This window comes from Poromitra crassiceps (genome assembly GCF_964638095.1).
Source record: "Poromitra crassiceps genome assembly, chromosome: 8".
NCBI classification, from domain to species: Eukaryota; Metazoa; Chordata; class Actinopteri; order Beryciformes; family Melamphaidae; genus Poromitra; species Poromitra crassiceps.
This window is the reverse complement of record NC_139629.1, coordinates 9,888,234-9,906,580: the sequence shown is the minus strand read 5'-3', so window position 1 is coordinate 9,906,580 and position 18,347 is coordinate 9,888,234. Positions and strand designations below refer to the sequence as shown.

General features: G+C 45.6%; 1 protein-coding gene across 1 annotated transcript in view; it reads right to left on the bottom strand.

The window, feature by feature from the left end:
• Positions 1-1,384: 1,384 nt before the first annotated feature.
• Positions 1,385-18,347, bottom strand: part of LOC310781155 (glycophorin-C-like) — a 60,653-nt gene continuing 43,690 nt past the window's right edge. Inside the window, exons 3-5 of the mRNA XM_083641698.1 lie at positions 5,713-5,745; positions 2,280-2,321; positions 1,385-1,607 (exon numbers count right to left, since the gene is read on the bottom strand). Of these exons, the coding sequence (XP_083497824.1) occupies positions 1,411-1,607; positions 2,280-2,321; positions 5,713-5,745 (272 nt within the window). The 3' untranslated portion in view covers positions 1,385-1,410. The remainder of the gene's footprint in view (positions 1,608-2,279; positions 2,322-5,712; positions 5,746-18,347) is intronic.

Below are 18,347 nucleotides of genomic sequence, written 5' to 3'. Positions count from 1 at the left end.
TGAACTATGAAGATTTTGCAAAAAAAATATATATATATTTTTTTTATTACATTACATTTACATTACGTCATTTAGCAGACACTTTTGTTTTATCCAAAGCGACTTACAATATCACAATTTGTCAACAGTACAGAAAACCACTATGCAACACAATCAATGACAGCCAAGATATTTTGATAGACTAGCACCATGTAGGAAGTAATAAGTAACATGTAGCATTTTATTAAAAAAAAAAAAAAAAATTACTTGAAAACTTTCCGCGGACCCCCTGGCAAAGTGCCACGGACCCCTGGGGGTCCGCGGACCCCCATTTGAGAACCACTGGCCTAGAGGACTTATTAAGATGGAGATTATTTGCAGTGAACTATGCATGAGGAATCTCTTGATACGCCACAGTGGCATGTCCAGGCCATTTTGACTGGGGTGGCATTTAGGTAGGATTATTGTCAGAAATTTGAGAATAATGTCATAATTTAAATAATGTTTTCACATGTGGCCCTTCATGGAGCGTAGTTTTGCTAAAGGAAATTCACTGGCTTGATGGTCCACATGGCCATCACTCAGGATCATCACTCATATAACTTAGGATTTTACCCCCTAGACACGCCCCTGATACTCCAACACACCCTGGATGCATCAGGGACTGTGGGTTGTTCGCATGCTTTTCCGAGCCTTGTGTCTCCTCTCCTCTCCTCATCTCTGCCTCATGCTACCAAGGCTGCTGTGCAGTCATCCTGAACCCCACCATTAAGCCAGTCATGCAATACATTGAAGCACTAACGTGCTGCACGGGCCGAGCGCTGTGAGGTACGATCACATGAAGACGTCCATGCTTACAGGTGACATCGCAGCATCCCTCCAAAGTCAGTGTGTCGCTTCCGTAGAAACATTCGCTTTCATTCGATTTGGGACACCAACTAGTGTTTGAGAAGCACGTTTCCGCATTCACATTCGGCTTGAGTTGGGGATCGTTTCCCTTTGTCTGATTTGAAAGAGTGCTGTGTCCATGGATTTCTTATTAGGCTCGCTGTCACGGGAGGCGGTGTAGCCATGGCAACTAGGTGACACAAAAGCTTGATGCTATATAGTATTTTTGCTTTAGATCATTCGTCTGGCTGGCCTGCTTGTCATGCTATAGTATGGTGTTGCATATCCAGTCAAACGACAACACAGAGAGAAACAGCCACCGAGTGCCTCTCATCTGCACATCCTTCTGATGTTTCACCGGCAAACTGATGTCAGATCAGTCACACTGAGTTCAAATGGGGGGGAAAGCAATTTGCTGAGAGCCATTCTTTCAATGGTACGTGAACAGCATCCTCCGGCTTCCATCCTCCAATTCAAAAATCCACATAAAAACATCCCTCATTTAATTGGAAGACTCGTGTCCAATGGAAACGGCGGTGGCTCTCAAATGAAGTACTCCTTCTTGCTCTCGTCCACGGCGTCCCGCAGGGCGGGGTCGCCGCGGAGCGCCGCGTCCGCTGTTTCCGCAAACTCTGTGCCCTTGGCCTCGTTGGTGTGGTAGCTGCCCTTGTGCCGGTACATGTAGCGGATCACCACCACCGCCAGACAGATGAGCACCAGGACGACGACAGCGATGACAGCTGCAAATGGAGACAGATGAAGGTGTTAGTGCGATCGAGGGACTGAGCATTTGACAAAAAGTCTGAAGGCATTTCACATTGACGCTATGCTCCATTACGCGTGACGTACACATCTATCGAATGTTCCACATATCAACAGCAACTACAATATAATGTGCTTACATTCCTATGAAATTCTGGAGAATGTTGTTCTTGGGCTGAACTAAATCCATGGCTTTAGAAGTTAAGTGTTGTTATTTTTTCCTAATCTATGATTCGGGGCATTCCGCTTTGGCTCCAAGCAGCAACTTTTAAAGCAATTTTTCAACTCAAAGTTCTTCATCGGTTTATTGTAGGAGGGAAATGTTCTCTACTGGCCGATGAAGAGCAAAGTGTTTGTGTAAATACATTTTTAAGGACTGTTGGGAGACAAAACAAGAAGAGCATCATCGGTCTTGGCTGTTGGTTGGCTAACTTCAGAATGGCTTTAGGCTTTGTTCCAATACATTTAGCAGACAGCGGCGCTGCAGCACGCTCCGCTCGAAGAAAGAGATGCCTTCACTTGCTATTGAACCAAGGCTGACGTCTGCCTCCAGCAGTCCTTTTCTGTAGCAACACACAAATGAGGCTTGCAGAGAGCAGTGGGAACGTTTCAAATGGCCCAGACGTGACTGGGAATGTATTTGAACTCACCTCCAAGGATGGCGTCAAAGTAGCCGTCGTCCATGTCATAATCTGCTGGGGGAGAAGAAGAAATGATCCGAATTCACAACAACACATGGAAATATTTCCTGTCATAAATCTACAAATCTAGATGTATTTCCCAGAGACTTTGACTTTGCTATTTTAATAAATGTGAATTTCTCATCAGCGTTTGTTTTTACAGACAGCTGTCTCCCGGGGTGTGCACGGGGAGAGCTCCTTTGTCTCCGTCACCCGGGGACAAAATGCTCATTACGGGAAGTGATTAAAGGTAATCATGAATTATTGCGCAGGCAACATCTGCCCGCCTTATCTTGACTTTCTCTGAAGGACGCTCGGGCCCGCCGCCGTTTTCCCGCTTCTTGTAAAAGGCATTGTGAGATGTCAAACCGGGGGGGGCTCCGTCCCGTAACGCGTATAGGCAGGCGTGGTTAATGAGGAACCCTGTGCAATTAGAAGACGGGCTCGTTAATGCCTAATCACCCACAAACATCGAGGGGTTCGCCCACTCATTAAATTCTCATCGAGCTGCATTGTTTAGGATGCGGACATGTTCTGTGCAATGAAAGCAGAATTGGGGTGGAGAGGTGGAAACGTCGATGATTGCGGATGCAGGTTGCGGGAACCAGAGTGAGTGATTGAGCGATGCAACGGGACGGCGGTGCGGATTATCGGCGTGGGTGGGGAGAGGGTCTTTTATAACGCAGACCAAATTAAAGGATAAGTTCACCCAAAAGTGAAAATTCAGTCATTATCTTCTCACCCACATGCCGATGGAAGGATCCGTGGAGTTTCACAGCAAAACGCTGTTGCAGAATTCTCCTAAATAGTTGAAGTGAATGGTGGTGACCCAGCTTTCAAATGTAAAAAGAGGGGGGCATACAATGCTTCCATACTGCTCACCTGGTGTAATCCAAGTTTCCACAAGCCATGAGAGGCCAGGTTGACTTGAAAAGACGTCACTTACACCCTGTTTTTAGCCTAAATCTTCACTGTTGCCAGGTGCTGCAAGAAGGTGGGCGGTGGATGTAGCCTGCTACAATAAAGATTTCAGCTAAAAACAGGGTGTAAACGACATATTCAACTTGGCATCTCAGGGTTTATGGAGACTTAGACTACGCCAGGTGAGCAGAATGAAAGCATTTTATGTTTTGTTTTTTTATTCCCTTTTTTTTAACGTTTGAAAGTTGGTCACCATTCACTCCAATTGTTTAGGAGAATTCTGCAAAAGTGTCTTCACTCCACTCTTCACCCGTGAGTAGATAACAGAATTAAAAAAAAATATCCGTTATCATTTCAACCATGCTTTGACGGACTCTGCTGCTGCTGATGAGCGCCACCTGTCTGTCACGCTCACTCGGGGACACTGCAGCACATGGGGACAGTCTTGTCTGTCACGCTCACTCAGGGACACTGCAGCACACGGGGACACTCTGCAGCACTCAGGGACAGTCTGCAGCACACAGGGACACTGCATCACACGGGGACACTCTGCAGCACTCAGGGACAGTCTGCAGCACACAGGGACACTGCATCACACGGGGACACTGCAGCACACAGGGACAGTCTGCAGCACTCAGGGACACTCTGCAGCACTCAGGGACAGTCTGCAGCACACGGGGACACTGCAGCACACAGGGACAGTCTGCAGCACTCAGGGACACTCTGCAGCACACAGGGACACTCTGCAGCACTCAGGGACAGTCTGCAGCACTCAGGGACACTGCAGCACTCAGGGACACTCTGCAGCACACAGGGACACTCTGCAGCACTTAGGGACACTCTGCAGCACACAGGGACACTCTGCAGCACTCGGACAGTCTGCAGCACTCAGGGACAGTCTGCAGCACTCAGGGACACTCTGCATCACACGGGGACACTGCAGCACTCAGGGACACTCTGCAGCACTCAGGGACAGTGTGCAGCACTCAGGGACAGTCTGCATCACACGGGGACACTCTGCAGCACACGGGGACACTCTGCAGCACTCAGGGACAGTCTGCAGCACACGGGGACACTGCAGCACTCAGGGACGCTCTGCAGCCCTCAGGGACACTCTGCAGCACTCAGGGACACTCTGCAGCACTCAGGGACAGTCTGCAGCACTCAGGGACAATCTGCAGCACACGGGGACACTGCAGGCACTCAGGGACACTCTGCAGCACTCAGGGACACTCTGCAGCACTCAGGGACACTGCAGCACACGGGGACACTGCAGCACTCAGGAACACTGCAGCACTCAGGGACACTGCAGCACTCAGGGACACTCTGCAGGACTCAGGGACACTGCAGAACTCAGGGACACTCTGCAGCACTCAGGGACACTGCAGCACTCAGGGACACTCTGCAGCACTCAGGGACACTGCAGCACTCAGGGACACTCTGCAGCACTCTGCAGCACTCAGGGACAGTCTGCAGCACACGGGGACACTGCAGCACTCAGGGACGCTCTGCAGCCCTCAGGGACACTGCAGCACTCAGGGACACTCTGCAGCACTCAGGGACAGTCTGCAGCACTCGGGGACAATCTGCAGCACACGGGGACACTGCAGGCACTCAGGGACACTGCAGCACCCAGGGACACTCTGCAGCACTCAGGGACACTCTGCAGCACTCAGGGACACTGCAGCACACGGGGACACTGCAGCACTCAGGGACACTCTGCAGCACTCAGGGACACTGCAGCACTCAGGGACACTGCAGCACTCAGGGACACTGCAGAACTCAGGGACACTCTGCAGCACTCAGGGACACTGCAGCACTCAGGGACACTGCAGCACTCAGGGACACTCTGCAGCACTCAGGGACACTGCAGCACTCAGGGACACTCTGCAGCACTCAGGGACACTGCAGCACTCAGGGACACTCTGCAGCACTCTGCAGCACTCAGGGACTCTGCAGCACTCAGGGACTCTGCAGCACTCAGGGACACTCTGCAGCACTCAGGGACACTCAGGGACAATGCAGCACTCAGGGACACTCTGCAGCACTCAGGGACACTGCAGCACACGGGGACAGTCTTTCAGAGCACCGGAACCTCATTAGCACTTTCATGCTCAGAACGTGATTAGCTATTTTCCGATGCAGGCACGCAGACCTTCGCTCCTCACGGTGATGTGGCCACAACCGCCGGGGATTCCTCACACCGTCAACAGGCGCGAGGAGATGGGTCTAGTTTATCTTCGTTAAATAGATACTCTGGGGAAAATAATAGCTTTTGGTGTCGTATTCGCTGCATTCATCAGATGGGCGGCGTGGGGGTGGGGAGAAAAAAAACAGCGGACAGAAATGTCCTTAGCAGGGAGAAAGTACCTGAGCACAGTGTCCTGAGCTTGTGCAGCTGAGATGATTAGAATGCATCGCACGACACGCAGCACAAAGCCCCTCGGAGGTAATGAGAAACAGGGGAAGAAGGGTAACTTACCGACAGGGGCTGCTGTGGTTGCTTCACTGATACCTGTTGATATATAGGATACAAGGATTAGTCACCCGGAGGAAAGAAAGAGAAATCATTTAGTACTTCAAAATAAAACATGGCTACTGTACTGTAGCTAAGCAACCAGGCGCATGCTGGGTGGGTGGGTGGGTGGGTGGGTGGTTGTGGATGATCCAGAAGGCCCCAAAAAGGCTGTAGGAAAAGGCCTTTTCTGATGATTCTGGTGTTGTGCTGTTCCATCTTATCAGTGTTCCAAATTCCCAGCAGCACTGCAACATCATTTTTTAAATCATAACTTAAAACGCTTGCCTTGATAATTTACTTGCTCTAAGTAATAATTGAAATGCTTATAATGTTGAATAATCGCTTAATCACAAATATGCAAAGCCACGTAATAAATTGATGTTTCTCCACACAAGACACAGAATTGATACTAGGAAAATAATCTGTATGATCCTGACAAAGTCCATTAGGTTGACATGCGTTATTTTTAAATGTGGTCTTGCAGCCCATGTAAAAAGATCTTTTGATCTTTTATTTTGAGCTATTGGTTTTCTTTTTGGATCACTTTTTGGATCCCCCCCCCCCCCCCCCCCCCGCCAGCAAGTGAAGGATTAAAAGTTTTCTACTATCAGTTTGAATCAACCTGTCCCTCCAAGAGCAGCTGACCTTGTAGTAAGATACACGATTGCTTTGTCAAGGACTGCATGTGCAATTTCTAACGGACAGTGAAGAAACTCAGCAACCCTGTAAAAAAGAGATGGAAAAAGAAGCAGTTTTGCTCCAGGCTAGATTGATAATGCTAGATGATGCAGGTCAATAGTTTAAGCTGCTGCTTCTGAGCTGGTAGTATAACAGAGGAAGTCTTAATTGGTAATCCAGGCGAGAGGAGATTTTCTGTGGGCTTTTCCTAATCAGGGCAGGAGTGAACGCCTAAGCGCGCAGAGCGCACAAATCCCAAATAAATTTGCCAAGCAAACACGGGGGGCCTGTCTTGCCTGGAGGTGTCTCCTCATCAGCCTCGTTAGCACGATCCCGCTCGACACTACAGCGCGGAGAGGAGGCATCTGCTTTGGCTCTGCTGGGGACGAGTAAGCCACTTCTAAGGGCAGATTCCTCAACCCGTCTGTGAACCCAGCGAGACCGACGGGCAGGTGGCGCAAAGGCCCTAGGGGTGGCAGTGGGCTATCGCATGGCACAGAGAATTAAGAGCGTCATCACGGATCCCCCCACCCCCCCTTTGGCCGAGACATTGGGAGAATAGTTTGCCCCGGGAGCGCCATACAGCGCTTTCGTCGCACTCCCAGAAGACGCGTTAATCTCGCCCAAAGCCAGCTCTGAAGCAGGGCTGCGAAGTGTCTCCCGGTAGGAAGGCTGTCGAAACGCCAAGCCAAATTAATTCCACCCTGTAGCACTGTGGCTGACACTGTGCTGATATGATATTCCCAGGAAATAAATATAATATGCAGAAGCCTGGCTGCAATTTAACTCATGTGACTGTGTGACTTAATACGGTCCAAAAAGGGGGGGGTGTTGGGTTCGCATCGCACGGAAAATAAATAACACACATTACATGCGAGATTGGCTGCCATCTTGCCTCCCGGCCTATCGCGCCATGCCGACAATCTAAACAAGAATGTTATCGCTTTGTGCAGATAGAGTTTGACTTGTCAGTGCTGTGGTGCTGCAGTTGGCCAGTCACTTTCTGAGCCCTCTCAGGACAGACTGGCACGAGTCGTGCATTTCATGGCGTTAATTGTGATAAGTCTGGAGAGCTGAATGTGACAGCAGCTAGCAGCCATGGCAAAAAAAATACCCCCGAACTTGACTCGATCATTCTGTCAAAGCACAATGAAGTCTGTCCTCAATGGCCATCGCGTTACTAGTCTAAACATTTGTTATTCTCTTTAATATTATAGAGGCTAGTGAGGTCCTAAAGTCGTTGGCCATCATGCTGAACCAATTTGATGGGGGAAATGGCTGGGTGGGATTTTGGATTGAGGGCATAATGTACTCAATGGAGAGGGCACGCCAAACAGCTTTAGTGAATTGGCCACTTTTGCAATTCCAAGTGCCAGACTCGGAACTTTTGCTTGGCAATGGTTTTTAGGAAAATGGGAATATGCTATGTTCAAAGCAGGTTTTCAAATCCCCAGTATTCCGCAAGCAGACTATTCAAATGATGGTTTGTGAATTTTAAAACTTCTCTTTATCTGTGGGGAGTGAGCGGCGCTTTCACTTCCCACCTGTGACTGTGCCAGACTTCCCATTTAAAACAACATGCAGCTCATCTGTGTGCCATCTCATCTGTGTGCCATCTCATCTGTGTGCCATCTCGCGTGTCTAACTGAGGGTGAAAATATGCACTAAATGCCTGGCTATCTCATCCCCTCCAACCACCACCACCACTTTCCACCCTTTCTCCATTTGCTCTCTCTCTCCATCTCTCACCCTCTCGCTGGCTGTCTCTCTCTCTTTCTCTCTTTTCTCTCCCACTGTCTCTCTGTCTCTTTCTCTGCACTTCTTTTCGGTTCCCTACACAGACATGGATGCTTGTCTTCTATTATTTAACAGTCCAACAGTCACTCATGCAGCTGCCTGAGTAAGAAAGGGAGGGGGGGAAAAAACGAAAACTCCAAGTGGCATTTAAAATGAAATGCACACTGCTGGAGTTGTGGCAGGTGTGTGCTGGGAGACGTTCACTATCCTGTATATAGAGAGGCAAAGTGACTGCCTACTTCCTGCTTCAGCACTGTACCAGAGATTTTCTTCCACAATTTATTTTCCCATAGGCATTTCATAAAATGTTTATAAAAATAGTTTTACTTCGTCAAACCAAACAGTTCAGCTATATTTAGAATCGGGAGAGACCATAGAATATCTCACTTGGTCCAAAACTTAAAAAAACAACATAGCTAGAATATTTTCTTTAAACCCTCAATTCGCGGTAGCGGTACTTCCGCCTTGGTCAGACATTCCTACAGATATAGAGAGGCGAAGTAGAACGTCACTTCCTGCTTCAGCACTGTAACAGAGATTTTCATTTATTTTCCCATAGACATTTCGTAAAATGCTTATAAAATAGTTGTACTTCGTCGAACCAAACGGTTCAGCTAACGCTATAATCGGGAGAGATCATAGAACATTTCACTCGGACAAAAAAACAAAAAAACATTGAAAAAATATTTTCTTTAAACCCGCATTTTTTAAAAACTTTTTGTGGTGAAATGTTATGCGATCTCTCCTGTTTCTAAATACATCTGTACCATTTGGTTTGAACAACTAAAACCGTTTTTATAAGCATTTTACGAATTGTCTATGGGAAAATAAATGCCGGCTGAAAATCTCTGGTACAGTGCTGAAGCAGGAAGTGACGTTCCACTTTGGCTCTCTATTCACCTTATGTAGCCCCGGCCACTTGACCCAGTTGTGTTATGACTTCCTGTTCAAAACACCAGCTGTTTTACCTGGTCGCTAGTAATGTACTGTCACAGGAAGTGTAAACACAATAGGAAGTAACTGGCTGACCCCAAATAAGGTGAATAGGATAATACTGTTGCCAGTATACAGAGAGGTAAATGATCTGTTTGCCGTTTGTTGAAAAGTCCTATTTATGACCTAAGTACTTAAATAATCATTTGACAGGCCACGTAATCACAGTAGTTGTGACTCCAGTGGACTTAAGATGCCGCTGTTGAGTCTTCACTTTGCTTTACACCTCGAGTTCCACCCAAGGAGGTTTTATATGAGGCTGGTCCCACTGTGGCTACTGCTGCATTCCCAGTAGCAAAACCTCATGAGGTGTCATGTGGCAGAAAGCATCTGGTATCTTGACACCATGCCTCGACAGTGCTATCTGACACCATGCCTCGACAGTCAGTGCTATCTGACACCATGCCTCGACACTGCTATCTTCAGTGTGTGAGGCTGATAATTAGTAAAAGATGAGAGGTGAAAACCAGTAAGTGACATTTTGGGCTAAATTACTAAATCAAATGAAAGCTCTTGACAAACTCTTTCTAAGTACTGCCAAAAGTGCACATGTGAATTCTAAACCAATCCTGTTATTAATCGAAAAACCAAAAGACTCAACACTGAATACACTGAACTATTTGGGCCAAAAGGGCGTAAGTGCACTTTTCGGCCCTGATGACAAATAAAAACAAGATAGAGGCCTAGTATAAACTATTTTCAGGCTGCCAGGTTTCATCCTTGGTGGAGTGTTTTAATAGAGCTCCTGTTATCTGCTTTTTTTCCCCCATTGCTTCAATGTCTCTGCTTCTGCTCTATTTGACTTCATGATTTATTAAAGAAAACCTTTGATTTATTATTCATAAGCATGTGTCTCTCTGCACCCTACAGGTATAGGCCCTATTAAAAAATCACTTCGACCCCATCATTCATCTTCCTTGTCATTTCACATTGGGATCCAAAACATATTTTTTTATGGATGCCTCACAATAAAGGCACTGTAAGAGTAAGGCCATTCATTCAGAATTCATTCATTCAAACTTGTTTTTAAATGGTCGATTCAATAAGGGATCGTTTCAAGGTCCACCCAAGAAGATGATTTGGTGGAACCTCTCTGCAGTGCAGCTTTGTACTCTTGTTCTATTTAAAGAACTGCTCAGCTTGGTTCCCTGATACGCTGTAGCATTAAAAGATAGGGCAGGCTGTCAGTACAGCATAAGGCTTAAAGGTGCAATAAGGCCAAGTTCACACCATCTTTATATATATATATATATATATACACACACACACACACACACACACACACACACACACACACACACACAAACACTGTATACAGTATATAGATATATACATAGTTCGCACCAGCAGGTTTGGTGCCGCTTACTCCAACTCTGCAGCATTTGCTCTTTTAGTTTGGTTTGTTTGCACTGGAGTCAACAAACTAGATCTGATAGCTAGCAGTCCCTTGTGCTTGGATAGCATCAACTGTTATGAACATGAGAGAATGTCAATCATGCTTGGTGAAGGTTCCAGGGACTGGACTCAGATGTGTTTTGAGCATGCTTGATATGACCTTTTCACTGGACGTTGCTGTGGAATCTCTACTCTAATGAGGTCGCTTACTCATCTCAGGTTTGTTATTTGTGTCAATTACAGGCGAGCGCTCGATAGAAGTCATGGGTTACAGTATACTTATGGCCTCTTTGAAAACGGAATTTGGTCAGTATACAGCAATATTGTTGATGACAATTAAACATCGATAAAAAGGTCCGCTTGCTACGAGCAGACCAGGGCATCCTCGTCTCGAGCAAATATCCCCCACACACACGCGCTGACCTCAAAATCACCTTATGAGTAGGAGAGGCAGAGTGGCTGAGCGAGGTATTTCTCCAGCTCGGGGATTCATACAGACAACGCCGAGTTCATTTAGCTAACTGATTCCTAATGGAATCATTACATGCATTCCCCGTATGAGCCATTTCTGAAGTCCTGCGCTCAAGGATAAGCAGGAGCGCAGCGTTAAGAGTCAGTGAGCAAACGAGTCTTCTGACAACTCTTTTGCCATACATGTTGCATGAGGTTACAGTGGGCTCGCCGCACTGATGCTGCCGTTACATCAGAAGCGATGCAGGTTGATCATCATCTCTGCAGAGGTTAATGCAACTAAATGATTGCCTGAGGGATGCTGGATGGCTTCAGATTTTAATAAAGTCCTCTTTCTCCTTCTCTCTACCCTCCACCCATCTCTCTCTCTCCCTCCCTCTCTCTCTCTCGCTCGCTCACTTTCTTGCAATCTGGCCTGCCAGGCATAACTAATCAACCCATTTTAATGAGCTACACTCTTCTGCTATTTCAGACAGACGCCGATGATCAGGAAAGGCAATATTGTAATCTCCTCAACAGCAATATATACTTTGATGGAATGCAAGCGATTCCTGTCAAAGTCATAATGCTAACTCGCGCAATTTGGCTATATGATAACACTTCTATGAATAATGAACTTAATATTGCCACCTGTGCAAAGCATACGCAGACACTTCCATGGTTATTTAGCTCAGCTGGCTCCATGAGCAAAACACTTGCCACTGAAGGATGGCAAACCAATTATTTTCTGTTGGCTGGGCATCCATTGACTTCTGCTTAACTCTTAAGATTAAGATACCAGATGTTGTCTTTCTCAATTAAATCACTACCAATTGTTTTGTTTATTTTATTTCAAACTGAATGCACAGTGATTGAAAATGTACAACTGTACATTCATCAGAAAATGTAGTTTAAAAGCATCTCAGTAACACTGGCAGTAACATTATGCCAACACATGTCATATGTCATGTTTTATCTCATGCTATTTTATCTTATACTATGTCATGTAATTTATAATAACTTGGCATCACCACTCCCAGAGGGTCCTGTGACCTGTTTTAATTTACTTTTATAGCAACAATTCCATCTCCAAAACCCAATAGGAACAAAAACATGGCATTCAAATTAATGAAATGAGTAATACAATGTACTGTACAGGGGGATAAGCCAATGGTGTTTAGAGATGAGCAGAGCCCCTTGGCATGATGACTTATTATATCAGAGAATATTACATGTTTGTGTTTCCAGGCCATCTAAATGGACTGCATTTATATAGTGCTTTTATCCAAAGCGCTTTACAATGTGCCTACTGCCTACATTCACCCATTCACACACCGATGGTGGCAATCTACCATACAGGGTGCTGGCACAGCCATCGGGAGCAGTTTGGGATTCAGTTAGTATCTTGCCCAAGGACACTTCGACATGCGGGGTGGGAAGGTAGTGTAGCGGTAGATTCCCTGCCTACCAGCACGAGGGTCACAGGTTCACCCCCCCAGGGGTTCACACCCTCATCAGTGAATTACTCACACACACAAGGCTATAGTTCAGTGATGATGTTACTGATGACATCATCAGTGATGTCATACATAGGTGGTGTGACATCATCAGTGATGGCATAAATTCAACATGTAACTGCTTTCACTTTGTGGTTTTCACCGTCTGCCCAAACTAAGACACATGAGACCCCAGAAAGACGAGCAACTAATGGGGATCCATTTAAACAAATAAATAAACAGCACAGCATTAGGCGTGCATTAAGATGTCAGCAAAAGATACTGCACAGATTACTATTGGGATCAGCATTTCTTATAGGCTATTATTCACAATCGAATAGGGAGGGAGAGCATTCCGTTAGCTGGAACTAGAGAGACTCAATCGAAAAGGTTCATCTTATTTGGGTATTCTCATTGATCGACAATTATCTTTTAAATCTCACATTACCAACCAGGTCATAAGCTCAAGGTGAAGTTAGGCTTCTACTTCAGAAATAAGATCTGCTTCTCCTTTAGAGCTATAGGAAATACCTAGCGTCTGCAACCTTCTTGCGTCCGTTAGATTGTCTGCAGTCACTAGACACGGTGTATCATTGTGCCTTACGTTTTGTCACTGGTAAACATCTTACCCACCATTGTACCTTGTATGTAAAAGCTGATTGGCCGTCTGTATTACGCAGGTGTGCCCATTGAGTTTTATATCTATAAAACTATTCTTGGACTGGTCCCTACTTGTGTACACACCTCCTCAGAGGCCAAGGCCATTATAGCCTGCACTCACAAGATCTTCTGCAGTCGACTGTTCCACGTGTTCGCACTGAGCTGGGCAAAAAAGTGTTTAAATACGCTGCCCCTTTTACCTGGAACACCCGCCAGAAAGACTTAAAATTGCCAGAACTCATTTATGCCATTGGGTCAATTTTAAAGGACTTTGATCATGGAAGTATTGGAAATGGTTTCTGCTCATGACCTATGTAATGTATTTGTGTCATTGAAGCTAAATGTATGTTTTTTTTATGCTGCCCTCTTGGCCTCCTCTTGAAAAATAAAATTTAAATTTCAATGAGTCTTTTACCTGGTTAAATAAAGAAAGGTTTAATAATAATTAGTAGGGCTGTCAAACGATAAATTTTATTAATCGCGATTAATCTTGCGATTAACTATAGTTAATCGCGATTAATCGCATCTTTGTATCGCATGTTTAAAATGCCATTATTTTGCATTTCAAAGCATTTTTAATTTAGATATTAATCATTCTTACCAGTGTGTCATGATAGAGAGCCGCAGGGATGACGTATTTTTGTAGTCAGAACGCGGAAGTCCAGTCCCGGACTTCCTGGTTCTTCACTGTTTCTGTCTATGGGATTTTTGAATGGGTTTTTGCCGCGATGCTTCAAATACAGTCTCTGGGCAACGCAAGATTAATCAAACGCGAACCAGAGTTCAACGGATAATCTTCACACATGAGGACCACTTTCATGAGTTTTGTAGCGAAAATGCGAGCCCTAGAAGTAAAAAGCTCGAGCTAAGCTAATCCAGAACTACACACTGTCGCATAGGCTTCCTCGTCACGTCAGCACTCAACGGACTGTTGTGTGCACTGATTACCCTGGGCTGAACGGGGCTGAACCAGGTGAGGGAAAGAGAATTTCCGTGTTCGTCCTTTGAAGTGGTGACGTTATTGACGTATATATCCCCATCGACTCAACAGTGTAGTCTCATTTAGCTGTTTGCTAGCTAGCCGGCCTTTTAACGGCACGTAAAAGCTTCAAAACTCATAAAAGTGGTCCTCGTGTGTGAAGATGATATTACGCGTTTGATTAAGCCAGCATTGCCCAGAGAGATTATTAGAAGCATCGCGCCAAAAACCCATTCAAAACTCCCAAAAGCGAAAACAGTGAAGAACATAGCATCGATGATTTCCGGACTCGTTCCTGCGGCTCTCTATTGGGAATCAAATTAATGCAAATAAATGTACTTTGTGATCTTGAATTTTAGATTTATTTTCAATTCAATAGAAGTGGAATGTAGACAGGAGGTAACAATGTCTACAAAATATATCTAGAACCGATACTTCCGGCGGCGGCGCTGTGGAGCAGTCGAAACCCAAAATTATACAGCCGAAGAATGCTGTGTCTGAGCTAAAAACTTTGGCACTTCCATGTGAATAATGGCTCGGTATTGGAAACTGTGTATTGATAAATGTGTATATCGCGTGAAGCCATTGGAGCCGACCTCCCAGTGGTTAGAGGAGCCGCGCATCCGAGACTCTGAAGGAAGAATGAGTGATGAGTCTCGCGCTAGCTAGCTGGCTGCTAGCTGGCCGCTAGCTACTTTTAGGTGATCGCTCACCTCAAACTCAATGTACTTCGGTGATATTTTAATTCCGTTTTACACAAGGTGCAAACTACGGCTCTCGACTTGTCCACTGTGCCATTTGGGGAGTTTTTTAAAGTAAAACAAGCCATTTAGAAGCGTATTACTGTCATTCTCTTCCATGCCTGCACAAGCAGGAGACAGGAAACCGAACGGCTTGACTACAAGTACGGGTGCGACGAAGGGACAAAATAGCGGCATGTGATTAACGTGATAAAAAAAAAACGCGTTATGGCCGGCCCTTAATCGCATCGCGATTAACGCATTAACGCTGACAGCCCTAATAATTAGCTTAAGCACACTTAACCAGAGTATGAACAATACACAGTAAAAACTCCTGGGCTGTTTGTGTAAACATATAGTTGGTCTATTCACCTGGGTCAAGTATTCTGGGCTAGCTGTGGTACTATAAACACACTCTTGGGCTGCTCATAGCCCAATATGATTGGGTAAGAGGGCTTTAAGGGGGTATTTTGCGGTTGGACATCTGGTTGGGCTACTCTGGCCCATGTCCTGGTCCATTCATTTTCCCGCCGGCCCCTCAGTCCAGTGGAATTTTCTGGAAGCAGCAGCTTGTCTCCCTCCTCTCCCATATTAAGAAGTGAGCAGGATTTTACGGTAGGTTATATGAATACCTATTTATATTATTTTTAAATAAGTTGTGGTAAAAGCATGAGCTCAGTTCACTGATGGCATCATGGGGGATTTAGTGGCTTTCATTCTGTGTGTAACGGGATGTAGAAACACACTTCAAGGCTGCTACATGTCCAGGAGGCCTGACAGTAGCTAGCCAGTAGGCTACCCCCTCCCTACTGTAACCTAGATCCGGGCACTGCTGTCGACTCAACACAGCTTATGTGAAACTGCCATGGGTGTAGCATTACATAGCATAACTGCTATGTTTTTAACTTTATGTTACCGGTTCGCATGTTGTGGAGTGGATGGGAACTCTGTGGGTTCGGCTCCACGGTAAAAACAACAAACAAAACAGCAACACATACGTTATTGAATGGATTTTTGTTTATCAGAGAGGAACAAGGCAAGCTAACTAGCTAACGCTAATTTTGGCTAGTGACTGACTTGTCTCTAAAAAAAACGAGTGGACAAGCTTTTTTACTTTTGTTAACAATGGTGATTCTGCCCTGCAGTTGGAGACTACCTAATGCTACAGCAGTCCGAGATGTCTTGAATGCGGTTATTTGAGATGGGTGAGTAACATTAGCCAATTTATAATTGCAAGAGGCTGATGTTAACGTTAGCTAGCTATGACAATAAATCGGGTGGGGAGTAGATAACCTCAGCCTTTAGCAACTTTGCTAACGCTAAATGTTTAGCAGTGATTTTATGATCTAGACGATACAAACAAGGTATTGATCATATAACGTTATGGATTGTTTTCTGATCCAAGGAGTCAGGAGGTGGGAAGACATGTTTTAGTGGAGGAAAAAACAGCTGCAAGTAATGTATTTAACGCTAAGTAGCGCTACCATCATGTTCAATGAAGCCAGCCTTCCCTATTTGGCTGGCTAGCTACAACATGAACGTAACTGCAAGGAGGAAACTCTTTAGGATTATTATCAATCCCGTTTTTTGATTTAAAGTTGGAGTTGGTGGAAAACCTGGGATTGATGCTTTTTGGCGTGGAGAGTGCATGGTCATGGGCCAGGAAGTTATCCACATCACCACATCAAGGTAACGTTACGTTATTAAAAATATTCTGGCTGGCAGTGTTTGTAGCTAGTGCATGTCAGTGACATACAGTATGCATCTGCCAGGCTGTGATGCTGTTGAAGTTGGTTGTGTGTGTGTGTGTGTGTGTGTGTGTGTGTGTGTGCTGCGTGTGTGTGTCTGTGTGTGTGTTGCGTGCGTGCGTGCGTGCGTGTGTGTGTGTGTGTGGATGATGTAGACTAGCCTATATTTTGGGGATGGTATGGACAGATATTTGGTTTAATGATATGTTGTGTACAACATGGACTTAAGCATTTGGATGTGATGTGCCCCCTTATGACATCACTGATGACATAGTCAGTGTGTGTGTGTGTCCCCTTATGACATCAGTGTTGACATAATCAGTCTTATGCCTCTGTGTGTGTGTGTGTGTGTGTGTGTGTGTGTGTGTGTGTGTGTGTGTGTGTGTGTGTGTGTGTGTGTGTGTGTGTGCGCCTGATGACATCACTTCCTGCACGAGTTGCACCTCGGGGCGAGCTGCAGAGTGAAGTAATTGGCGGCAGCTGGCATTTTTCGGGATTGGTGGTGCCGAGCAAACCCGAGGGGCGAAGGGACACAGACGGGACCACAACGGGGGGAAACAGCCCTTGGAGTAAGCACAGGATCAATGCTCTCAATGCATCAGAAAAGGAGAGGTCATCTCCTAGATCCTGAATCCTTGCGTGTGAGTAATCTGTTAGCTTGGCCAGCTGACTCACTCACCTGTTCTCTCCCTTCCAGTTTTGGCTGCCGAACGAGCCGTCATCGTGGAACCCTGTGGTCAAGATAGGACTCCCGTTGCTCGCCATCCCCATCTCCAAGCGCTATCCAGCGTCTCCAGGCGCCATCTCCCTCTCAAACGCTATCTAGCGTCTGCAAACGCCATCACCATCTCCAAACGCTATATCTAGCATCATCAATGTCATCGCCCACGCAGGACGCACAGCCAACACGCCGCAGGTAGGTAAAACTACAGTATACAAAAACTGCTTTGATGTAGTAATTTTACAAAGTTTCAAATTAATTCCTGAATTTTCTTTTGTTAATAACAATCTCATGAGTAATAGTTGTTTGTCAAATTGTATTTGCCATAAAAAATGTTTAGAGTGATAACACGTTATAGACTAGAGGCTATTTTGCACGGATACAGTATATAGGTGTGCCTTGAGATTTTGTCTCGCCCCTTTGGGTTCGCAAACCACTGCCTGAGACAACATATTACTACCGTTTCAGGCACCTCAGTTGCAGCTCCGAACTGTGCCCTCCCATCCCACCAGTTGTGACCCACTCTGCATCCTCACTCAGACTCAGGAAAGGCCAGTTTGCCGACCTGGCTGCCACAATCAGGTCCTGGGTCCCAAGGGAAGCCTGCTACCGCCTGTGTTCCCAAACTGTCCTCCAGAGACGCCATTGGTAGGTTTTTCCCCCAGTCGTCTTATTCCTCAGCACAAATGGACAATAATGTTATTTCTGTGTCCGTGTCTATTTCAGTGAATCAGATTTTTATTCATTACTTTATTATTACTTATGTTAACTTTATAATAGTTTATTTGACTACCAGCTCTATTATGAGAGCACAATGCTTACTGATGCATTTCATAAACACTGATAAACTGTATACTGTACAACAGGCTAGACAGACTGCAGTTCTGCGGGGGTATTGCGAGAAAAACGGCAATAGGTCTTTAAGCTTATTATTATGTCCAT